The following is a 25856-nucleotide window of genomic DNA, read 5'->3' as shown; positions in this document are numbered from 1 at the left end:
GTACAACGCTATAAAAACAGCCTATGACTAAAGTCTACAGTCCAATTCAATAAAGGAATACTTTTTTTTGGATGTCATCCTGAGTGCCGACCATCTCATTTCTTATTCTGGTACGTTGGAGGTGTCGGCAGCCTTGAGGTCTGAGCATCGGGTGGAGCCATTATGTGGGAAGGTTTTAGTGCCTACACAGCTGTTTTCCCTTGATATATAAGTGACCAGTCACCATAGGGTCATTTATAAGAGAAGGCCAGGTCCTGTAAAGAAGCCTATCTATACTTACCGTACCTTCCAGCAGACCATGTCGTGAAATGCCGCTGCTTCACTGTTTTCTAGCGAATTAAGGTATTTGACCCTTCTGAGTGGGCAGAATCCCTGTTCTCCTGCTGCATAAAATTGGTATATTCCTTTGGTTTGTGTATCCTGTAGTGACATATGAAACTGTAAGAGAAATCACTGCATGTGGTGGGAGGAGAAGGTGTTTACGCACCTAGAAGCGTGGAATACCTGCAGTGGCTGGGGAGCAGTAAAGAAGCAGTGTTTTTCAAGACACAGACTGCCTTAAAGTAGGCATAGATGGACTTTTTACATGACTGGCCTTCTTTTATAAGTGACTCTGTGGTAACAGCATAACTTTTAACCGAGATAAGGCATTAGGAAATAATTTTATCATTTAAATTAGATTCAGAAACTTCTGTGTTACAGTAGATTGGCCACAATAAGGAACCTATAAATTGCCCAGTAAAAATGCCTATCTGTATCCCGTATGAATGCTAAAAAAAATTGCTTAATGGCTAAATGAGAATTAACATGCATTATGCATGCCTCTATGATGATGCCCATGTATGCCCAGTAAATAAACCACATTTATACATTTGGCCTTCAGCTTGCCAATCCTGTTGCTTTCATTAGCTTACAACCATAAACACATCCAGGTTTCAAATGTCCAAATAATAAAACCTCACTGGAAGTTGTTTGAAAATGCATTTATAAGTAGCATAAAATGGTTTTGATTGACTTCTACCTGAAAACTAGGAAATAAGTGAGTTTTAAACCTTAAAAGACATCAAATTGCATGGTTTATAGCTAGCATAAAATACAGATAACTCTGTCTATTCTGTCCTGACTGTTGAGCATTACCATTCATTACTGAGGCACAGTGACAGACAAGTAAAAACATTCAGGAGGCAGGTGTAGCTGGTGACCATAGGAGGTGACAGCTGACTGCCATCAGACTGTGATGGTTTTTAGGGTTGCTTGGAAATGTCATGGCAAATAGATATTTCTCTTTCATTCATTGACAGACACAGCTTCTCCATTATTCAAAACCATAGGGTTATATTGCTCCCTACAGGAGTAGGACACTAGGCAGAAAGAAGACTTGGCTACTTTTATGGGCAGTCCCAGGGGGTATACTCTCCCTCTCTGCTATAGATCTTCAGTTTTTTTCTGCCTAATCAGGAGTAAGGACCTAGTTCCCTGCTTTTAAATGGCTTTTTTTCTCCTGTTTTTTTTCCTGCAAGATCTACAGTCAACTGGCAGACTGGGCAATGGGCTTGATAATCTAGATCTAGTCGTCACCCCGAGCACATGCAGACCACAGTGCCACACTAGGTCGGCTGCGACATAGCCCCCCTAGACAGGGGCTGACCTGCGAGTTAAACGCCTCGCAAGGTCGCATATGACCGGGTCTCGGCCTGAGTTGCAGCATTTCCCCTGGCCGACAGCCCCCCCCCCCATTTCGATGGCGAGGAGGTTCTGTCTAGAGGGGTGCCTGCCTGGTTCCTGGTATGGTGAGTAGCTATCCCTCCTCTCACTCTGGAGGGCTTTGGGGTGGATGCAGGCCCCTCCCTGGGACGGTCCGACCTGTGGGTTCACCTCAGACCCACCTTGGTTGTTGGTGGTCCCTGTGGGCCATCTAGTACCCTCCCCCACCCACCCCATCTGGGGTAGCGTGGTGGGTTGAGATAGTGATTGGGGCTGGTTTGCTGCACTGTACTAGTGGGGGGGGGGGCAGGGGTAACGGCGCCTGGGGGGGGGGCACTGGCTGCTACTGGAGTCCTGTGCCTGGTCCCCCCTCTCCTTGCTGGGTAAATGCCAGGCCTTCAGGGATCCTTCCTGGGTCCCTGGGAGCCACGTGTGGTGGCCATTTTGTTGTAGCCTATGTCTTTCTATGGCTGGTGGCCATGTTTTTTTAGTCCAGTGGCCATTTTTCTTTGGTCCAGGGGGCTAATGGAGCAGCGGCCATGACAGGGGAGCCTCTGGGGCTCCTCCTTTGCCCTAGTGTTGACTCCTGGGTTTTTTTCCCCCTTTGGACGCCGCAAGTGGAGCAGTGCTTCCTGGTGCAGACCAGTGCTACTCTGGTGGGGTGGTGAGTTTGGTAGGGTCCCTCCCTCTCTCTGGTGCAGGTTGTGGAGTGCTCTGCTTACTGGTGACCCTGTGGTGCTAACGGCATGGTGAGGGTGGCACATATCGTTGCTAGACACTATTTGTGGGGTGTCCCCCTCGTTACTCATGGAGTCTTAAGAGCACTTTTTCGCACCTAACCCCCACTCAGATGCTGCAGGTCCCTTGGGGTCCCAGCCCTCCATGGGAGCACTGATGGCGGTCCTGGAGTCCTTTCTTTGCTGAGTGGAGGTGGCCTTTGGGCAGAAGACTAGCATAAAGCGCCCCCTGTCTTCCCCTGCCTCATCTGTTTTATCAGATCCTAAATCTGACTCAAACGTGGCGAACGTGGCTTACCCTGCGGGGTCTACAGCCACGCTCCCTGATTATCAGATGGTTAGGATTTTTCCTGCACACCTGTAGCTACGCATGAGAAGGCGCTAGTTGACGCACTTATTGCATTTGTGTGGGAAACTTTAGGAATGGAGGATGCAACTTAGACTGTGACAGAGGTGCCGATCTCCCTTTGGCACCCACATGCCGTCTCGCACGGCAAATGTGTTTCCTTATCCCTTCGGTTTTGACAAACTTGTCTCTAAAGTGTGGAAGCGTTCAAAACGTCCCTTTGTGGTTCCTACACACTTTTGCGGTACCCCTTTGAGGAGTCTCTCCTCAAGAAGTGGACTGTTCCACCAGTGGTGGACCCCCCTGTCTCCAGGTTCAACCCTGATTCCGGTAGAAGAATCTCCGGGTTTTAACTATCCGGCTGACAGGAAGGCGGAGTCTGTGGCCTGCAATATGTTCAATGTTGCTGGATCGGTGCTGAGGCCAGTCCTGGCCATTACCCTGGTGTCGTAAACACTCAGTGGGCTACACTTTTGTGCCGTGATGGACCAGTTGATCCAGGGGCTGCAGTTTGTCTGCGATTGCCTCTTTCGATATGGCTCCCCTGATTTCTAAGCTATCTGTTTCGGCAATGGTGCTTAGGCGTGTATTGTGGCTTGAGTGTTGGTCTGCGGACCAGACTTCTAAGAAAAGCTCTGACTGATTTACCCTTCCAAGGCGATCGCCTGTTTGGGGCTACCCTGGATGACATAATAAGGACCCGCGGACAAGGCTCCTTCAGCATGAAGGTGCACCCTCACCCATGCCTGTGATGGAGGAACGTCTTCGCTGGTTTTTGGGGACCTCTTTGGTAACCATCAAGTGGGTCCATAAAGTGATACTGTCTGGTTACAAGATAGTTTCATTCTTGCCCTCCAGAAGGGTTTTTCCCTTCCAATGTGCGTCTGTCCCTGGACTGATTGCAAGCTCTCTTTGGGGCAGTCGCAAGAACTGCTTCAAGGTATGATTGTCCAAATTCCAGTACCCAAATGGTTTCAGGGTTTTTATTCAAACCTGGTCCCAAAGAAGGAGGGCAAGGTACGTCCGTTTCTGGACCTCAAGTCCCTGAACTGCTTGTGCGGGGACAGAAATGCAGAATGGAGTCCATTCGCTCAGTGGTGGCATCCCTACATCAAAATGCTTACCTGCACATTCCAATATGTGCACGACACCAGCGCTTTCACCTTTTTGCTGTAGGAGAAGAACATTATCAGGTCATGGCATTCCCCTTTGGTCTCGCCTCCACTCCTCAGGTCTTCAGAAAAGCGTTGGCCCCGGTCCTGGTGTAGCTATGTCAGCAGGGGATTGCGGTACTGGGCTATCTGGACGACCTCCTCTTGTGAGCGGAGTCCTCTACTGCCTAGTGAAGATTACTATACAGACCCAGAAGAAGTTTGGTTGGCTTCTAAATTACCAGAAGTCTGCTCTGATTTCATCCAGGAAATTGGATAATCTGGGTCTGACTCGGCATTCAGTTCTAGCCAAGAGTGTGCCTTCCTCTGGACAAACTCCAGCAGTTGCATGCTGCGATTCATCTTCATCAGGTGCACCTGATGAAAGAGCGCGCATGTCCGTACAGGACCTCGCGCATGCTCAGAAACACGTTGTGCACGCCTAGCATTCCAGTCTCCCTGGTGACATGGCCGCATTACACCCTTCATCTGTACATTGCAGCGGCTGTTCCGGACGCCAACCGCAAACCGCTGCTGGAGTTAGCTGGCTCCCTCTCTCCTGTGGCGGATCGTTGAGCCATGAACTGCTTCATGTATGGCTAGACGGCACCCTCCAGAGGAAAAACCTACAATCTTTGAATTTACACTGCCTGTGTAACGTGGCTTCTAGTGAGTTGCTACATTTTATGCCTTATCTAAGAATAAATATTGTCTGCACTTAGAGCGCTTTTCTTTCTCTTTTTTTCCTTCCTAAGGTAGTCTCTGATTTCTATTTGAATAAAAACATTGTGCCTTCCCTGTGTCTCAAGCCCAAACATCCTAAGGAATTTGCGTTGCATACCCTGGAGGTGGTTAGGGCAATTTGGGTGTATCTGGCAGCTACAGGGTCTTTTTGGAGGCCAGACTCACTGTTTGTGATCGCGGACGGGCCAAGAAAAGGGCTGTCCTCCTCTGTGACCATTTCCAGATGGATCAGACAGATAATGACTCAGGCCTTTTCGATCAAGGGTCAGGTTCCTATTTTCCCTGTCACGGCGCACTCTACTCGGGCGCTTAGTGCTTCTTGGGCCTTCCATCATCAGGCATCAGTGGCGCAGATTTGCAAGGCTGCCACTTGGTCGTCGGTTCACACTTTCACTAGGTTCTATAAAGTAAATATGTTGGCATCTGTGGATGCTTCCCATGGCCGCAAGGTTTTATCTAGAGGGTCTGTTACCTCTTTGGGAGTGTATTGTTCAGGTTGGGCTCTAGTTGTTTTTTGTTGAGCTCCTTGTTACCTGGTTAGCTATTATTTAGCCTTGGGATTTTTTTGTTTTCCCACTCCTCATGTTTGGCACTGCTTGGGGACCTCCCAATTGTTCAGAATCTTGGAGAGCTGTGTCCGTTAATGATCGAAAGAGCAGTTGGGATTTTTTTGACTCCATTTCTTTGAGTTCATTGACAGACACAGCACTCACCCCTCTATGGAGTTGTTTTGCTTCTGATACTGCTTGTTACAAAACTGAAGACCTATAGCAGAAAGGGGGAGTATACCTCCTAGGACTGCCCATAGGCGTAGCCAAGTTCTTTTTTCTGCCTAGTGCCCCGCTCCTGTAAGAGGCAATATAACCCAATTGTTCTGAATGTTTGAGAGCTGTGTCCGTCAATGAACTCAGAAAAATGAATGTTACGGTAAGTCAAAAATCCCATTTTTTTCTGTTAGACAACTTTAAACATGGTGTGCAAATCATACGTTTTCACATTGGCCTATCCACTTCCTTTACCAGTTTTCCAGTATCCAGTAATCCTTCCATCATGCACTTCTATTTTCCATGGTAGATGTTGCTGTATCTTCAGTGTGTTGTGGTGCCAACACAGATATAGCATTGAAAAAAGAAATGCAGCGCCAAAGAAATAAGCTATTAAAATACAACAACGTTCATGGATATAAATCAATAGAATTGTTGAAAGACAAGTCCCCAGACCGACTCCTGTGAGCTGGAAACACACATCACCATGAGAGGTCAGTAGGGGCATGTAAATAGATCAGGTCACAACCACAATGCTATCAGAACAGAAGTGTAGTGGATGATTCGGATATGGTGAAACTCCACAATCACGCTCAGGTGGGCTTTCAATCCAGAGACCGTCAATGGAACCAACCCACTGAACCTCAGAGATATGAAAACGCTACCATAGTGAAGTAGTTAAAAACTCTCAATTTAATATAATGAGAAAATGCACTCACATTTGATGAGAAACAAATAGGCATATCAGCATGTCAGTAGGTGGACAAAAAAGGCTGCGGTGCAAGGTGCGATTGCGTCATGTCTTAGATTCCACCTTGCGTGTTTCATCACAATTAACGTAATCAGAGGCATGTCAAGACGCCACAAGCACGCATATAACTAATGCCCGCCCCGGAAATGACCAGTACCAGAAGTTCCTATCTAGCTTGCGCTTTACAATGCGTTCCACATACAGGAAACAAAGAGCTGCCTCCAGCCTGCGCTCCACAATGCGTTCCAAAACCAAGAAACAAAAAGGAACTACAAAGCTTTATGCTGAAAATTATGTTCCAGCACAATAGGCTGAACAATTAATAAAATACAACCACTCCCAACCTAAAAGTGGCCAATAAAATTTACATAATTCACTCAATAAAGTGGTAAATCTCAAAATGATAGAACATGGTTAAAAACAAAACCTTACAAACACGCATGGTGAAGCGACCCCCAGAAGGCTCCAAAAAATATTACAATCCATGCTAACATAAAAGGTATATGTAACTATAAAGATAAATACTCAAACGCACACAAAGGGACTTTAGAGGTAAAATATACCTCAATAAAACTTGTCAAAAAATTAAAAACAAAGATTTTTTAATTTATTTTTATTTTTTTATATTTCTTTATTAAAGTTTTCAGCATACAAAATATTCATACAATCCTTTCATTTAAAAAAGAAGGAAAATAACTTTATTCACATAACATCCTTTTTTTTTTTTTTTCCCAACTTTCCTTCCCCTCCCCCCCTTATTCCCCCCCCCATTTCGGAAGTCAATAAGTAATCCCTTGGTTTTCCTTTTTATAATCTCGCCATGTCTCCCATATCTCAACCCTATTTTCATACTCCTGTTCTCCCCAGGGTCTTAGAAGTTCTAGCTTTCTTGTTTTTTCTACCCGTAAAACCCACTCTTTATATGATGGAGCCTCTTTTTTTTTTTTTTTTTTTTCCAGTTTAAGGGTATCAAACTTTTTGCTGCGTTTAGCAAGTGGGGAATTCATGTTTTTTTATATTGTTTAATCAACATTTTTGTTCCATGGAAAAGACAAGTCCATGGATCTTCGTTAACCTCCTATGTTGGTAATTTTTTTTATTGATGATAATACCTCTTTCCAATATTTTTTAATTTTTGGGCACTCCCACTAAATATGTGTTATTGTACCCATTTCCTTACATCCCCTCCAGCAGAGTTTTGAACTCTCCTGATGGTATCTCCCCACTTTATCTGGGGTATTATACCATCTGGAGATCAGCTTGTAATTCATTTCAGCCATGCTGATATCTATAGCAGAATTATGTACCAACTTTATACATTTTTCCCACTGAGGTCCCTCAATACAGGAACCCAATTCACTTTCCAATTTTTCTACCAGTGGGGATACTGTCCGCTTCTCCCTTTCGTTCAGAATTTTATAAATATTTGAGATATTATTCTTTACTTTCTCTGATGTACACATTTGTTCGTATGGAGATAGATCATTCATTTCTCTTATTGGCTGGGGCAAGGAGGCAACAAAATGTCTAAGCTGCCAGTATCTCCACTCGGTTATATTCCAATTTTCTTTTCTTTTTCCTAAGATCCAAGATTTTTTTATTTAAATGGAGCTGTGGACCTAACCCCAGCCCCAATCTAATATAAAATAAAAGAAAAAAAATTGCAAAGGAGAAAAAAACATAAAAAAAATTTAATATATTCAAGAAATTTTAAAGAGAAACAGGGAATTTACTATTATTCACAAAGACGTTAACATCTCATTGGATATTCAAACCAAAGGGCATGTAACACTTAAGAGGTTGCATGTGGCCCCTAACATCATTAACAATCCTAGGAAACCTTCATTCTTTCAAGATCTGAACGTTTTTTCTGTGTAGGAAATGTTCTGTATGTCGCATTAATGTCTTGAAAGATAAGAGGACTTGCACCTTCCAATCTAGGGCTACATCTAAAAGTTATGACATCAAGACTTTTATCCCTTGTTCTACCATCAATGTTGTATACCTTTTACAATGTCCATGCGGCCTAAAGTATGTGTGCTGTGCTATTAGAAATTTACAGGTCAGGATCAATGATCATTTTGGGAATATTAGGCAACGTTTTCCAGGTCAAAGTGTGTCTAAACATTAAGCACATTATCACAACAAGAAACCTGAGGGTACTGTGATTCTGGGTATTGATTGGTTTTCCCCACATTGGAGGGAGAGCCATGTCCGGTAAAATAAATCTCGAAGTTGGAGACTTGCTGGATTTATGACCTTAAGTGTTACATGCCCTTTGGTTTGAATATCGAATGGGATGTTAACTGCTTTTTGAATAATAGTTAATTTCCTGTTTCTCTTTAAAAATTTCTTAAACATATTACAATTTTATATGTTTTTTTTCTCCTTTTGAATTTTCTTTGTTTTCCTTTTTTTGACAGGTTTTATTGAGGTATATTTTCACTAAAGTCCCTTTGTCTGCGTTTGAGTGTATATCTTTAGGTTACATATACCTGTTGTGTTAGCATGGATTGTAATCTTTTTTGGAGCCTTCTGGTGGTCGCTTCACCGTGTGTGAATTGTTCAGCCTATTGTGCTGGAACATAATTTTTAGCATAAAGCTTTTTTGGTTTATTTTAGTTTCTTGGTTTGGTTGGTTGGTTTGGAACGCATTGTGGAGTGCAAGCTGGAGGCATCTCTTTGTTTACTGTATGTGGAACGCATTGTGAAGCGCAAGCCAGAGAGGAACTTCCAGTACCGGTCATTTCCAGGCCAGGCATTATTTATATGCGTGCTTGCGGCTTCTCGACACGCCTCTGATGACGGTAATTGTGAAATGCATAAGGCTGAACCTACGACATGATTCAAGCACGCCTCACTCCGCAGGCATCTTTGACCATCTACTGCCTTGTGGATATGCCTATTTGTTTCTCATCAAATGGGGGTGTATTTTCTTATTATAATAAATTGAGAGTTTTTAACTACTACACTATGCGTTTTCATAGCTCTAAGGTTAAGCTGGTTGGTTCAATTTACTGCCTTTGGATTGAAAGCCCACCTGACCGTGTTTGTGGTGTTTCGCCATATCCGCATCATCCACTACACTTCTGGTCTGATAACATTGTGGTTGTGACCTAATCTATTTTACATGTCGCTACTGACCTCTCTATAATTTGAGGGTCCACATGATCTAGTAAGTAGGGTTGCCTTTCTCATCACGGTGACGTGTGTTTCCAGCTCACAGGAGTCGGTGTGGGAACTTGTCTTTCAACAATTCTATGGATTTATATCCATGAACTTTGTTGTATTTTAATAGCTTATTTCTTTGGTGCTGCATCCCTTTGTTTCACTGTTTTATTTATGGGCGTATGATCAGACTTGTTGTTGCTGGCTGCCTTTATTGTATTTTTACTGTATTTATTAAGTGTAGATATTATTTTTTTTTTTTTTACAGATATATCATTGTTAATATTTTTCTGCTTTCCTTTTGCATGTAGAGAAGTTGGCTGCCAACAGTAATGCAAATAAACGTCAGAAACTAGCCCAGGATTTCCTAAACTCCATTGACCAGACCGGAGAGCTGCTAGCTCTAATGGAAGATGATGACATTGATGAAGTTAAGCAGGAACGTATGGAGGTACATTTAATTTTAGTTTAATTCGGTTTTCTAAAGTCTATCAAAATATACATCCTCTATGCTAGATGTAGCATAGAGCATATAGATATTCTAACTAGTTGATTCCCTAAAGTTTTGGATGTGTACCCTTCAAGTGGGACATGGTACATTTGGGAAATATGGGTCAGTGCTGGGAAAATAGTGAGATCTGATGTACTTTAAACTGTGTGGGGAGAATGGAGAAGTAGTACTGAACACCATGCCACCCTAATGTTTTCCAAAATTCAGTAAGTCAGTAAAAAAACGGTCAGGTAAGAAGTAATGCAGCAGTATCATAAACCGACATTAGCCAGAGTCCTCAAATGGCTCCTAATGCGGCCCTGTTCAAAATGGCCATATGGTGAACAGACTGAAGATAGTTTGAACAATATACATCTGTGATTTTATGTTTTTTTTTTTTTTTTTCCTGGATACAGTATATGTTTTCTACCAGCTCTAGAGGCATTTTTCACTTCCACATTCCAATTCAAATATTAATCCACAGTATATAGAGATTGTATCTCTAGAAGTAAGGGGACTTTTCGGGGAGGTATAGATGTCATTCAGGTAAGCATATACAACCAAGGATTTTTTATAAAATTCCAAAATGTATAATGTTCCCAATTTTTTAAAAAACATTGATACAATAAAATCACATTCACTGATAAGACTGCGCAGACAATGATGTTCGTAGATGTGGTTCAACATGTTTCACAGAACTCTGCTTCTTCTGGGAACCAAATTTGTACATCTACATCAACAGTCCATATTTAATTGTTATGGTCTCCAAACAATGCTCAGATTGTCTACTCTGGGAGCTGAAGCAAGCATAGCAGATAGCTATACAGTTTACACACACATGCAGGCTATTTGTATATACAGTGTGCATATCAAGGCTTTGTGTAAACAATGAGCAGCTCTAGGCTGTAGCTCTGTTTACACAGTGCATATTCCAGGCTGTTTTTAATTCTAGAACAAGTGTGTGCTGTGTAAGGAGCAGGAGCTGTGTGTGTGCACGCATGCACGCGCGCGTGCGCAGTGACAGGATGGGAGAAGCACTGCAACATTCAGCATTAACAGATAGACGGAGGGGGAATACAACTAAAATCAGTGAGGGGAGGGAGAAAATAGCCCTCCCCAACACCCTCCAGATCCTGACAAGGCTTTGAAACGTAGGTCTCAGACTCCCAGCAGTAGATTAGAAGGCACATTTTTTACCGTCTGACAAAGCAGCTTCTGTTTCCTGTGTGAGGTCATATTGCTATGGAAACAGAACCATGTGACGAACGTGCTCGTTCACAGCACAGCCACGTCTTCCCAGGGAGGAGGGACTGAGACAAGGGGTGCGTTGCTGAAGATGTATACACCCACCCCCTGTGAACTTTTAAACAGCAAATGGACCGTTATTGGGAGCTACAGGAAAGCTCCAGTGGACATTAGGCAAAAATAAAAGCAGGTAGGAAAGAAAGAACATACAACAAAAGAAATGACCGCACTTCCGATGAGTTTCAAAAAGGAGTGTCTTTATTCCACATCAATCGGCAAATACAGATACACACTGTGAGTGCAGGACAATCGGTGGACGCGTTTCACGACTGGATGTGTCGCTTATTCATCACCATGAATAAGCGACACATCCAGTCGTGAAACGCGTCCACCGATTGTCCTGCACTCACAGTGTGTATCTGTATTTGCCGATTGATGTGGAATAAAGACACTCCTTTTTGAAACTCATCGGAAGTGCGGTCATTTCTTTTGTTGTATGAAGCTATCCTGGATTACGGATCCGACCGGCACCTGATTCCAGCCTCACCTAGAGCGGTCTTCCCTGTTAGGAAAGAAAGAACAACTGATTTGTGAATAGAGTAATATGTGCTAGCTATTTAACCCATCCCATACTTCTCCTTTAACAAGAACTCAACTGCATGTGAGTCTAATTATTCATTAAACAGGTGTCCAGCAAACAGTTGATTATAAAAGAGTGTTACTTAACCATTTCTGGATCGGAAGATTTCCCCCCTTAATGACCAGGCCATTTTTTGCACTTCGGCACTGCGTTTATTTAACAGACAATTGCGCGGTCGTGCAACTCTGTAGCCAAATAAAATTGATGTTCTTTTTTTTTTCCACAAATAGAGCTTTCTTTTGATGGTATTTGATCACCTGTGGGATTTTTATCTTTTTGCATTATAAACAAAAAAACAGCGACAATTCTGAAAAATAAAAAACAATATTTTTCACTTTCTGCTATATAACATTCCCAAAAAAATAAATACATTTAAAAATCTTATTTTTTCATCGTTTTAGGCCAATTTGTATTCGGCTACATTTTTTTTTAGTAAAAAAAAAAAATCTCAATAAGCATATTTTGATTGGTTTGTGCAAATGTTATCGCGTCTACAAACTAGGGGAAAGATTTATGTCTTTTTTTTAAACTAGTAATGGTAGCGATCAGCTATTTTTAGCAGGTCTGCAACATTGTGGCGGACGGATCAGACCCCTAACTGACATTTTTGACACTTTTGTGGGGACCACTGACATTACTACAGTAATCAGTGCTAAAAATATGCACGGTTACTGTAATAATGACACTGGCAGGAAAGGAGATAGCCCAGGGGTTATCAAAGGGTTAAGTGTGAGCCTAGGGGGTGTTTTCTAACTGTATTGGGGTATGGACTTGTAATATCAACACAGAGGCCTGTGTTTCTAAATAGCAGGAACACAGGGGTTCTGTGTTGATAGCAGAGAGAACAACGATCTTATGCGTTTACAACAGCAGACTGCCGTTCTTGGTTTCCCCGCTAGCAAGTAGGCGATGGGCTCCGGCGGCACCAGCGCGCCCACGCGATCGCTCCTGCGAACAGCCGTACAGGTACAGCGATTCGCAGGAACCTGACGCAATATAACTGCGGCGGTTGGTTGGCAAGTGGTTAACAAAGAAAACCCCTTTCCATTTCTTGCTGTCAGCAATGGCAGTACATGCAAGAGAAATGTCACAAGGCCTGAGAAAGAAAATAATTTATTTAAACAAGAAAAGTGAAGGCTACAAAAAGATCAGCAAAGCTTTACTTATCAGTCAGAACACTGTAGCAAAAGTAAAACAAAAAAGATGTCCAGGTCATCCACTGAAGTTAACACCTTGACAGGAGCATCTTTTGATGAGAAAGACTGAAGAAAATCGCCATGCAAGTTCACTGCAGTTAGCTAAAGAAGTAGAAAGCCAAACTTGGGTGATTGTTTCAAGTGACACAATGCGGCATACATTGCAGAGGAATGGCATGCATGGGTGTTGTCCACGAAGGAAGCCTCTCCTAAAGCCCATGCACTAAAAAGCCCACCTAGAATTTGCCAGGGCCCATGCTTACAAAGAAGATGACTACTGGGACTCGGGAGTGATAAGACCAAGATAAATGTTTTGGGAACTAATCGCTTCAAAACTGTATGGCAAAGGTGAGTAGCACAAAGAAAAATGCATGGTGCGTACAGGGAAACATGGTGGTGACAGTTTACTTCTGTGGGGCTGCATGAGTGTTGCTGGTGTCAGGCAGCTGCATTTCATTGATGGCATCATGAATTCACCAATGCACTGCTCTATATTGAAAGAGAAGATGCTACCATCACTCCAATGTAAAAGATCAGGTATGACCAGCGCTATGGAGTGCCTTAGTGTAACCGTCAGGTGTAAGCTGCCACCAACCTACCCCTCGAAGTCCTGGGGTCCAATAGACATAAAAACCAATGTTGGTATATGGCGCTACCTGCTCAAGGGAAATGGGGATATGGTGCCAAATTATGCAGTGTATATAAAGTGTGGACTAGATTAATGATCCAACATGATCCCAAAAAATCCAAGATGATAACATCAATCGATAAACATATTCCTTATATATTCCATTAATACCATAAAGAAATAAAATAATTTGAAAAGTGAAAGTGCACGGTGCCAAGTGGAAGACTTGCTGGGCATATAATGATACCCTTCCAAAGTGCTAACTGCTAGTGCAAGTGCGGCTATGCAGCTGATAACGGAATAGTTAATAGTGCTCAGTAATGTGCTATTTAAAAAACGTTATTAACTAATAAATGTGCTCACTGTGGTGTAGATATATATAGATCTACCACCAGTGTATTCAGTGATGCCCCCTACCCTGGGGGTGTAATTACAGTATTTGAAGGTGCTGAAAAAATAATACTCACATAAAGTGTTTTAATTAAAAAATAATAATGGGGAGATGACTCCCAGTGCTGTGTGTCAGGCAGTGAAATACCAATTGCTTCCTGTGATGGTTAGCCAGTTTCGGTGCGGGTGCTTGTAGTGCCTATACCCGTGGCCCCCCACTAGGTATTGCACTCACCCCTCCGAATTCCCCTTTCAACAGGGGTGCTGGCTTAAGCGTATTAGTCCTAGTCGGTTTATTTGCATGAGTCCTGGGCATCCTGGGTGTCTGTAGCTGGGTAGGCTATGGTTCCCCTCCAGGAAGTCCGCCGGGTCTGTGACAGAGTTTTTCACATGTGCCAGGTTGCTATCTTTTTTTCGTCAGTGCGCCTTGTCATCCAGCAGGTCACAGTCCAGCTGTTTGCTAGGTGCGAGAGAGAGACATCAGCACACTGAGAGGGAAGCTCCATTGCCATTTCTTCAGTGTTGTCACGTGAAAAGATATAATAAAATATTTACAAAAATGTGAGGGGTGTACTCACTTTTGAGAGATACTGTGTGTGTGTGTGTGTGTGTGTGTGTGTGTGTGTGTGTGTGTGTGTGTGTGTGTGTGTGTGTGTATATATATATATATATTATGCTATCAATGAGGGTGAACAGCACTCAGGCCGTCCCAAAGGCCATATATAAAGAAAAAAGTCAAAGGGGATTGCTGCACATAAAAGTTTTATTGGACAAATCCAATTAATTTATTTGTAAGGAGAGCACCAAGTCTTCTAGGCATGGAATGAACAAGTTGGTGACATAATGCAACATCTATCAATTTCCATTCTTCAAGAACGGCCTCTTTTAGAGCCTGGATGCTGGATGGAGAGTAATGCTCAACTTGTCTGCTCAGAATTCCTCCCTAGGTGTTCGATTGGGTTCAGGGCTGGGACTTGTGGTACTGCTGGTGCAGCAGTGCGGATTACATTTTTTGCAACTTTTTCTTAAAGTGAAACTGCCTTTTTTTTATACTCATTGCTAATGGAGTCCAGTTGCGGGACCCTCCGGGTCACAGCCCCTGTCTGTTTTTACAGCAGTTTTAGAAACACTGGTGTCAAAAGTGGATTTAGTTTTAAAAAATGCCAATAGCCGAAAGCACCCTTTGCCTTCACCTCCCTCTGTAGTTTCCTCAGATTCTGAGGTAAATGTGTCCGCTGCAAACGCAAACCATCCTGGTGGATCTGTGTCTTCGCATTCTGACCGCGAGGAGGACATTGATGAGTCTACAGCGTCAGGATGCAAGTTCTTTTGGCACCCGCAAATCCCAGAAGTCAGGCAAGGTGTTTCCCTGTCTGGAACTTTTTGACAACATTGTCAATGAACAGTGGGGGCGTATGAAACAAATGTTAGTGGTGTCTAAGCACTTTAAAAGGCATGACCGTGACCGTGCCACCTAAGGTGGATCATCCAGTTTCCAGACTAAACAAGTCTACAGTGGAAGAGTCCCTGGTATTTACAGACTCAGTGGATAGACGGATTGAGTCTCCGTCCCGCCACTTGCATGTGTTAGCGGGCTCCATACTAAAACTGGTCTTTGTGATCACAGACCATCAGAGAATGGGCAAAGTTGCTAAAAGGTGACTTGTAAACGGAGCAGCTCTCTCCAGGACCTGATAGAGCCAACAGACCAAATGGTTCAAGCCCTTCTGTATATATGTAATGCGTCGCTGGATGCAGCTCCACTGGTAGCCAAAGTGTCTGTGGTGGGGATTGATATTAGACGCATGGTATGGCTGAAAAGCTGGTCTGCGGACCAGGCTTCCAAAAAGGCTCCTTCTGACCTTCCCTTTACAGGGAAAAGGTGGTTTGGATCCTCCCTGGATCAGTTGATCAAAGGCCTTATGGGTGGGAAGAGTACTTTTCTACCCCAATCCACCAAGGGCAAGGCACCGCGTAATAGACGGGGGCCTTCTTTTACTGCTCATAGGCGGCCCTTTCATACCTCCGGGTCGCAAGAGAATGGAGTTAAGCCATTCAGGTCTTCTGGGGGTTCCAAGAAGCCATGGTCGGGTAAGCCGAGAACATGCCAATCTGGATCTGCAGACAAATCCTCGTCTGCATGAAGGGACGCCCTCACCTGTTTCTGGGGTGGGGGGACGTCTTTACTTCTTTCCGGAACCATGCACTTCCTTGATTCAGGACAAATGGATCCATAAAATGATCCGATCGGGTTATAAGATTGAATTCCGGTCTTGACCATCGGACAGATTATTCCCGTCCAATCTACGCCTATCTCCAGACCGGTTAAGGGATCTAAGAGAGGCGGTACAAGATCAGCTGTTGCAAGGGGTGAATGTGCCAGTTCCTTCTCGGGAACGCTTTCAGGGGTTCTATTCAAACCTGTTTACTGTGCCCAGGAAAAAGGGCAAGTACATTCAATCCTGGACCTCAAGGCTCTGAACCGCTTTATGCGGGTACCGAAGTTTTAAATTGAGTCGATTCACATGGTAGTGGTGTCTCTACACCAAGGAGACTTATTGGCCTCCATAGATATCAAGGACGCATATCTACACATCCCTATTTACACCAACATTTTCTTCACTTTGCTGTAGGAGAAGAGCATTATCAATTTGTGGCGTTACCCTTTGGTCTCGCTTCTGCCCCGGGGGTCTTCACCAAAGTGTGGGCTCCGGTGTTGGCATTACTGCGACTACGGGGAATTTCGGCACTGGGGTACTTGGACGATCTCCTATTAAGAGCAGACTCACATTCAGCCCTGTTGGGCGGCTTGACAATTAATGTACGGACTCTGCAAGAGTTTGTTTGGAACATCAATTTAAAAAAAAAATCTGCCCTGATACCATCCTTAAGACTAGATTATCTGGGCCTCTTAGGCAAGGGTTTTTCTTCCCCCGGACAAGCTGCAAAAGCTGCGGGGGTGACTCGTTTGCTGTTAGCCAGCAATCTGTCCTCTCTGCAGACTTGCATGCGGGCCTTGGGCCTGATGGTGTCAACCTTTGAGGCGGTTCTGTTTTCTCACTTCTACAGGGAGATTCTTGTCAAATGGAACAAAGGTCCAATGTCCTTGGACACTATGATTCGGTTGAGTCACAACACAAGGACTGCCCTATTATGGTGGCATCACTCTTTAGCACTACGCCAGGGCAAGTCCTTCCTTCCACTGTATTGGACCGTGGTAACCACGTACTCCAGCCTGTCTGGCTGGGGAGGAGTGCTGGGGAAGCTCTGGGTCCAGGGGTCCTGAACGGTAGAAGAGTCCAGACTTCCGATCAATATTCTGGAGCTCAGAGTGATAAAGCTTTGCTTGAGTCACTGGACAACTCGTTTGAGGTTGTCCAGTCCAGATTCAATCGGACAATGCCATGGTTTACATTAATCATCAAGGGGGCACCAAGAGTGTCTTGGCGGCCAGGGAGGTGGCCAAGATCCTGGAATGGGTGGAAAAGTTTGTTCCAGTCCTTTCTGCAGTGCACATACCAGGTGTGGAAAACTGGCAGCATCTGAGTCGTCAGGTGTTGGATCAGGGGGAGTGGTCCCTCCACCCAGAGGTATTTCACCTCCCATGTGTCCAGTAGGGGACACTCGATGTTGACCTGTTTGCTTCTTGACTCAACAAGAAGGTTCAGAGGTTTGTAGCCAGGTCAAGGGATCCTCTGGGCAACGCCACAGACTCACTGGTGGTTCCTTGTGGTCAGTATTGGCTGATCTATGTGTTTCCTCGGCTGAAACTCCTCCTGAGGCTTCTGCGCAGAATAAAGGTGGAAGGATTTCCAGTCATTCTGGTGGCCCCAGACTGGCCTCGCTGGTCTTGGTATGCAGATCTGGTAAGGCTGGTCCCCAATGCTCCTTGGAGACTTCCTCTCAGGGAAGATCTACTGTCTCAAGGGCCGATCTCCCATCCTGCTTTACAGTGGCTGGCTTTAACGGTGTGGCTGTTAAAAGCCAGGTATTGAAGGATAGAGGTCTTTCTGATTCTGTGATTCCTACACTGTTGAAGGCCTGGAAGTCTACTTCCAAGAAGAGCTATCATCGTACGTGGAAATCATACATCTCATGGTGTGAATCACTGAAGGTGCATCCACGCCTGTTTTCGGTGGCTAGGATTTTGATCTTTCTTCAAAGAGGGTTTGAACAGTGGTTGGCTTTGGGCACCATCAAAGGCCAAGTGTCGGCTTTGGCTGTATTTTTCAAAGCCCTCAATGCTTTAACTTGCACTTTTATTCAAGGGGTTCGCCATATGGCTCCTCCGAGGCAATCCCCGCTACTTTCGTGGGATCTTAACTTGGTATTGTCTGTTCTTCAAAAACCTCCTTTTGAGAACATTAGGGAGATTCCTCTGCTTACACTGTCACAGAAGGTTGCCTTTTTGGTGGCTATTACTTCTGCCCGCAGGGTGTCTGAATTGGCTGCGCTATCCTGCCGTTCACCTTATCTCGTGGTCCACAGAGATAAAGTGGTACTTCGACCTAATCAGTCGTTTCTTCCTAGGTGGTTTCTGATTTCAATTTGTATGAAGAGATTGTGCTGCCTTCACTTTGTTCTAAGCCCAAGCATCCCGAGGAAATTGCTTTGCATTCTTTGGATGTAGTTTGGGCAATCAGAGTTTACCTGGCAGCTACCGAATCTTTCAGGAACTCAGACTCTCTCTTTGTCTTTTCCGAAGGACCTTGAAAAGGATTGGCTGCGTCTGCTGCGACCATATCCAGATGGTTCAGGCTTATTCACTGAAGAGTCAGGTTCCTTCTTTCCCTGTGAAGGCACATTCTTCTAGGGCGCTGAGTGCCTCTTGGGCTTTTTCCGCCATCAGGCATCAGTGATGCAAGTTTGCAAGGCGGCAACTTGGTCGTCGGTGCACACGTTCACAAAATTTTTGAAGGTAGATGTGTTGGCATCCTCGGATGCTTCTTTTGGCTGCAAGGTTTTGCAGGCTGCTGTTTAAAAGAGACACTATTCTCTTGGAGGGTGTATGTTGATTTTATATGAGCTCCAGTTGTTCCTGGTTGAGCTCCATGTTACCTGGTTGGCTAAATTTAGCCTTTGGGGAATTACGTTCTTGCTATGCTTTTTTCCCACCCCTCATGCAAATACTGCATTGGGATGTCCCAATGGTCAAGAAGATGTGGAGCTGCGTCTGTCAATGAACGATAGAGAAAACTGGATTTTTGACTTACCGCAAAATCCTTTTCTCAGAAGTTCATTGACAGACGCAGCACCCGCCCTCTAATTATGAGTGGGATGGGGTTTTTTCTTCTAAACACTGCTTGCAACAAAGCTGAGGTATAGCAAAGTGTGTGGGTGTGGGACTGCCCCATAAGCGTAGTAAAGTTTTTCCTGCCTAGTGTCCTACTCCTGTAGGTGCAGCATAACCAATGGTCAAGAAGATATGGAGCTGCGTCTGTCAATGAACTTCAGAGAAAATAATTTTATGGTAAGTCAAAAATCCAGTTATCTCCTAAGAAGAAGCAAAGAAAAAAATATATACTGTGTTAGACAGGAATGCATGAGTGTTACTACATGTATTTACATGAACAATACCTACTGTACTTATTACATTGCTCACACTGTAATGTTTTGCTATTGTTGTACCATGTTTCTTCAATAAACTTTTTGGAAAAAAAAAAAAAAAGGAATGCATACACAGGAAAGCAATGTATTGTCAAACTGATGCCTTTTAGGTGGCTATCTAAAGATGAAAAAAGTACCAGCTTTTAAAATGCTAGGTTCAAGTTTTTTTCAAGTATATTGATAGAACAGATTTGTATCTGCAAAATGGACCTAGTGTTTCAAAAATGTGTATTTTTTAATATCTTTAGTTAGCATGTAACGATCAGGTGTTAGGCTCGGAGACCAGTAGCTGTAGGGGGACTCCCTCTGACAAGCAGGACAGGTACACAAGTTGGTCACCCTGGTGGATGACGCACGCTCACCCGAGTTGCAGGGTCTAAGTACTAACCGGTGTTCACCAGAACTCCTGATGGTTGAGATGGGTTTTGCATGGTACTACCAGGTCACAGTCCTCAGAACTGGGGTCCAAAAAAGGATATAGCAGGTAAGGATCAAATAGATGAGTGGTCCGTAAACAAACGAAGGGTTGGTAACAAGTGGTTGCAAGTTGGGATCAGGCAGAAGGGTAGTCAAGGAACAAGCCAAAGGTTGATAACGAGTGGTAGCAAAAATATGAATGCCAGCAGGGAGGACAAGAGCGAGATATTGGCTGGAAAAAACACAATAATCTGGCAAACAGGAGGTGCAGAGACATGGCTTAAATCAGGAAGTTCAAGGTTCACCAGAAGTCAAGGCACAAGGTAGAGTTGTCCTATGGATAAGACAGGATGCTGTCCAGCATCTCAAGTAGCTCAGCAAGAAGAGTCAGCAGAGGTCCCACGTTCAAGTCCGAGCCATGACATAACCACTAAAAGGTATAATTTTTACAAAACCCTTTTGTCTTTTGAAACACAGGATGGGCCACAGTTTCTTGGTGGATTTTGCCTTCCTTTGGATCACACATATTGGTTTGTGACCTTGAAGGTTGAACTTGCTAGGCATGTGCTGGAAATTTATAATTGTAGAACTAATTTGTTTGTAAGCTCCCCTGCAGTGGGATCAGATTTGAATGGTGCTATGTTCTCGGTAAAAAAAAATTTCTATATGTTGGTAAAATGGTAAATCCATTAAACATGCAGGGTAATGCTCTCTCTTTGCAGGGTATGTATCTGATTTAAGTGAGGAATAATGTCCATAAAACATTTCACAGCCCAGAAATACACTCAGATCATTAACCGTAACTTTTCATTTATGTATCAATTACCTTAAAAGTGTGCGGTAATCTTGGTTTTGGACGAGCGCAGATACTTTTTGTTCCACGCTGCTTGGGGCCAGAAACCGTGGCACTCTGTCCAGCACAGACAGTAAACACACACTTCTGACGTCAGTGCAGCTTAAACAGGATATGTTTTTGTTGTGGTGTGGTTTCACTTACAAAGAGTTGTACTGTAGCCATGTAGAAGGGTTTTTTTTTCTGCAATTAAATCACTGTGATTGTTCACCACTGCATTGAGGCCACCTCTGGGCTTGCATTCATTTCTTATTCAGATTGTTCGTTGAATACATAACAATTGTCCCATATAATCCTGGGGATTCAGATTAGCGTCCCCCAAGTAGTGTTACTCAGTGATACATTACTTTGCCAAAAATAATATTATCTATTGATGCATTTGTAATGGTGTGGCATTTGGATTTTACCAACTACATATGTGCTAGATTAGTAAATTAATGTCAGTTGACTGCTTATGTTCAGTAAGGCATTGATGTCTTTGCAAATACAGTCGTGTGAGAACTTAAGTACACCTTTTGTGAACTGTTGACTTTCTCTTACGTCCTCCGACAGTCGCTGCCTCTCCATATTCGTCACAATGGGGTTATTGACCTTTGCTCCGTAGGAGTAGCTAGGCAACAGAATATGTCAATATTAAAGCTTTTAGCATATCCCACCCCCAGGGGGTGGTCCCCTCAGTCAATACCCTCCTGCTTCCTGTATCCATACCTCAGTTTCATTGTCTAGCTATCAGGAGTAGCAGGCTGTTTTCTGTGCTGGGGCTTTTTGTCTCAGCCTTTATCTTCTTTTTGATTTTATTTGAGTGTTTTTTCTCTATCTTTACTTAGCTGTTTATTTCTTCAGCTTTAGTTAGTTCTTCTGATGAAGAGGATCGTGCGGGCTGGGTCTCGGGCTGGCCCCCCTGGTCGCAGGTTGTGGGCCAGTGGCTTCCCAGCCTGCCATCGAGCGTTCAGTCAGGTTTTTTCCTGGCATGTGTGAACGACCCATCCCTGTTCGCTGCAGGGATGCTGCGGTGAGGTGGCTACCTCACTGGACGCCATGCGGTTTCGCACCGCAGTTCTGCTGCGTCGCTTGTGCGGGCTCCCCACGCCATTCAGAAGGTAAGTGTATCTGTGTGGGGACCTGTCTGTTTAGTGGGTGTCAGTCTGGGACTGTGTAACCCTGCTTTTCTGTACACACTATTGGGCTCCCTGTCTGTTTTGCTGCCTTCTGTGGGCTACAAGGAGGGGGGCTGTCCTGCACTGTTCTGTGTTACAGACTGTGTGCTTTTTTCTGTGTGACAGGCTGTATGCTGTGGGGCATGAGGTGAACATGTTTGTGCATACATGCGGCCGCTGCTGCGGTCCGCTATTGTTTTATTATACTGCAGGCGTGTGATGGCCATTACTGTATACAGGGAGCGGCGTTTTTGGCGCCAAGCGCCGCTATTTTGGCGGCGATCGCTCCTGCCTAATGTCAGCGCTGCGTGATCTCTGCCTTTGCAATCCTCCTCCGGCGGCCATTTTTTTGTAGCCTTCCATAGGCTTTATAGGAGCGGTCGTTATTGCATCACTTCCTTTTCCCTGAGAACAGCGATCGCTGCAGCAGCCTAAAGGGTCTCTCCAGGTTTACCTTCTTTATTCCTGTATTCATTGCCTAAAGTTTGTACTTCGCCCTGTGGGGGTTGGTGTGTGCTGTGTGTGTGCGGTGGGCTGCGATCGCCGCGATTTTAAAGGGGCAGTTACCCTTTTTTTCCTGCAAACTTTTGGGGGCATGGATTCTCAGGAAAGCAAATTTCCTCTCACTTTAATGGGAGGCCAAGGGGCTGCTGCTGCTCCCCCCGAGGGGGGCGATTTGGCTACCATTGTGGCTAACCTAGCTGCTCAGGTACAGATGCTTGTGGCTGCTCAATCCACAAAACGGCCCAGAGTTTCAATTTCCTCTGATTCAGAGGGCGATGGTGATGGGGCTGCTATGGCTGGGGTCCCCTTATCGGGGTCCCGTTCGTCCCTGGACCTTGCAGGGTCGGAGGGGGAGGCAGAGGTTGAAGGGGTTGATGATTCCCCCCCTGACTCGTCTGAAGAGCTTGCAATCATGGATGAATTGGTTACTTCTATCAAACAAACGCTGCATTTGCAGGATGAACCATGTCCTCCTGCCGTCCTGGCCTCTTATGGGACGCAGCGGAGACGCAAATCATCGCAGGTTTTTCCTTGCACTGAGGACTTTCAGCGAGCTGTTAGTGAACAATGGCGCAATATAAAGAGGCCTTTTGCTGTGCCAAGTAGGTTCAAGCTGCGTTATCCCTTCACACCCGCCACTGATGAACGTTGGTGTGTGCCGCCTCCGGTGGATCACGCGGTGGCGGTTTTGAATAAATCTACTGCGATTCCGGCGGAGGATACCCCGGTGTTCCGTGATCCCACGGACAGGAGGCTGGAGTCTCTTGCCCGCCATACTTACTCGGTTACCGGTTCCATGCTGAAAGCTATTTTTGCTTCCCTTATGGCAGCTCAGGCTGTCGTGGATTGGACGCAGGTGCTCAGGCGCGTCCTGGTGGCTGATTCTGCCCCGCCGACAACGTTGGCTATGGTAGATCAAATTCATCAGGGTGTCATGTATTTGTGTGATGCGGACCTAGATATGGTCCCTTTGGCTGCACGTGTGCACAGCGTGGCGGTGTTGACACGCCGCTTGATTTGGCTGAAATGTTGGTCTGTGGACCAATCTTCTCGCAAAACTCTGGCTAATCTACCTTATACGGGATCTCGCCTTTTTGGCGAATCCTTGGATACGCTGATTAAGGGGATCACTGGGGGTAAGAGCACGCTCTTGCCCCAGTCTCACAAGGCTAAGGTTGCTCAAGGTAAGAAGCATCCTTCGTTTAGGCCCTCTCAGGGGTCCTTTCGTGCCTTTCGGTCGCACTATAAGGGCAAGCCCTTCAAAGGTCAAGGCTCCCAAAAGAAGCCGTGGGCAGGTAAGCAGAAGTCCGGCCAGTCCGGGTCCGCTGCCCATAACAATGCGGCCTGAAGGGGTGCCCTCACCCAGTTCTGGGGTGGGGGGACGTTTGCTCGGTTTTCTTCAACCCTGGCTGGCCCGCGTTCGGGACAGGTGGGTTCAGGAGATCGTTCGGTCCGGTTACAAGATCGAGTTTCTCTCTCGGCCGGCGAGCAGATTTTTTCCCTCAAATCTTCAACTGTCTCCGGAGCTTTTGCGGGATCTGCACCTGGCGGTGCGGGACCTGCGGGCTCAGGGAGTGGTGGTTCCGGTGCCTCATCGGGACAGATTTCGGGGGTTTTATTCAAATCTGTTCACTGTGCCCAGAAAGGAGGGCAAGGTACGTCCGATTCTGGACTTAAAAGCTCTGAACCGCTTTGTGCGGGTTTGCAAGTTCCGCATGGAATCCCTGCGCTCGGTGGTGGCTGCCCTGGTTCCGGGAGAATTCATGGCCTCCATCGACTTGAAAGATGCGTACCTTCACATCCCCATTTTCGAGGGTCACCAGAGGTACCTTCGATTCGCCATTGTGGAGGATCATTACCAATTCGTGGTGCTGCCTTTTGGTCTCGCTTCGGCTCCGTGGGTGTTTACCAAGGTGCTTGCACCGGTTCTGGCCTTATTGAGAGCCCAGGGCATCTCGGTCCTGGGGTATCTGGACGACATTCTAGTTCGGTCTGCGACCAGTCAGGGTCTGGTAAAAGACCTGTCTGTCACGGTGAAAACTCTACAGGAGTTTGGTTGGACGATAAACTTTCCGAAATCGACGCTGTGTCCGTCGGTTCGTCTTCCCTACCTGGGAATGATTCTGGACTCTGTTCAGGCGAAGGTCTTCCTGCCGGAAGACAAACTCAGGACACTTCAGGAAGCAGTCAGGTCCCTCAGGGACGCTCCGTGCTCGTCCCTCCGGACATGCATGAGGTGTCTGGGATTGATGGTCTCGGCCTTCGAGGCGATTCCCTTCGCCCAGTTTCACACGAGGGGTCTCCAAGCGGAGATCCTGTCCAGGTGCGACGGGCGACCGCAATCTCTGGATCTTCAGATCTCGTTGAGTCCTCGCACCAGAAAGGATCTTCTGTAGTGGCTACAGTCCCCGGCGGTGTCGGGAGGCAAGTCTTTTCGTCCTCTTTCGTGGACGGTGATCACCATGGATGCCAGCCTGTCATGCTGGGGTGGTGTTCTGGGCGTTCTGTCCATCCAGGGTACTTGGTCGGAAGGGGAATCCTCCCTTCCGATCAACCTTCTGGAATTGCGGGCGATAAATCTCTGCCTTCGACGTTGGACGGACAAGCTTCAGGGCCGTCCGGTTCGGGAGCAGACGGACAATGCCACAGCGGTGGCCTACACCAACCACCAAGGGGGCACCAGGAGTGCCCGAGCGGCTCGGCAAGTGGCCGACATTCTGTCTTGGGCCGAGACGCACGTCCCGGCGATAACAGCGGTTCACATTCCGGGGGTGGAGAACTGGCAGGCGGATTATCTGAGTCGCCAGACCCTGGACCAGGGGGAATGGTCACTCCACCCGGATGTCTTCCAGATGTTGTGCGCGAAGTGGGGTCTTCCGGATGTGGACCTGTTCGCGTCTCGTCTGAACAACAAGGTGGGAAGGTTCGTGGCAAGGACGCGCGATCCTTGGGCAGACGCGTCGGACGCGTTAGTGGCTCCGTGGCATCAGTATCGCCTGCTGTATGCTTTCCCACGATTCAGCTGCTATCCAGGTTCCTTCGCAGGTTGTCCTCGGAACCGCTCACTGTGATTCTGGTGGCGCCAGACTGGCCTCGCCGGTCTTGGTACGCAGACCTCGTGAATCTGGCGGTCGACGCTCCATGGCGTCTGCCTCTTCGAGAAGATCTTCTGTCTCAAGGACCGATATTCCATCCTGCTTTACAGTCGCTGGCTTTGACGGCCTGGCTGTTGAAACCGAGGTCCTGAGGGATAGGGGTCTCTCCCCTGCGGTCATTCACACTTTGATCAATACTAGAAAGACCTCTTCGGGGAAGGTTTACTACCGTACTTGGAAGGCCTATTTTGCCTGGTGTGGGTCCAGGG

The 25856-nt window shown here is 45.7% G+C and overlaps 1 protein-coding gene across 1 annotated transcript in view; it reads left to right on the top strand.

Annotated features, from left to right (window-relative positions):
- SUPT3H (SPT3 homolog, SAGA and STAGA complex component) overlaps positions 1 to 25856 on the top strand; it is an 883959-nt gene that overhangs the window by 548773 nt on the left and 309330 nt on the right. The window contains exon 6 of the mRNA XM_082250036.1: positions 9677 to 9816. Coding sequence (XP_082106162.1) covers positions 9677 to 9816 — 140 coding nt within the window. The remainder of the gene's footprint in view (positions 1 to 9676; positions 9817 to 25856) is intronic.

This window comes from Pelophylax lessonae (assembly GCF_965119305.1).
Source record: "Pelophylax lessonae genome assembly, chromosome: 3".
In the NCBI taxonomy this organism is placed as follows: Eukaryota; Metazoa; Chordata; class Amphibia; order Anura; family Ranidae; genus Pelophylax; species Pelophylax lessonae.
Note: the sequence above shows the minus strand (reverse complement) of the source record. Positions and strands in the feature narration are given on the sequence as shown.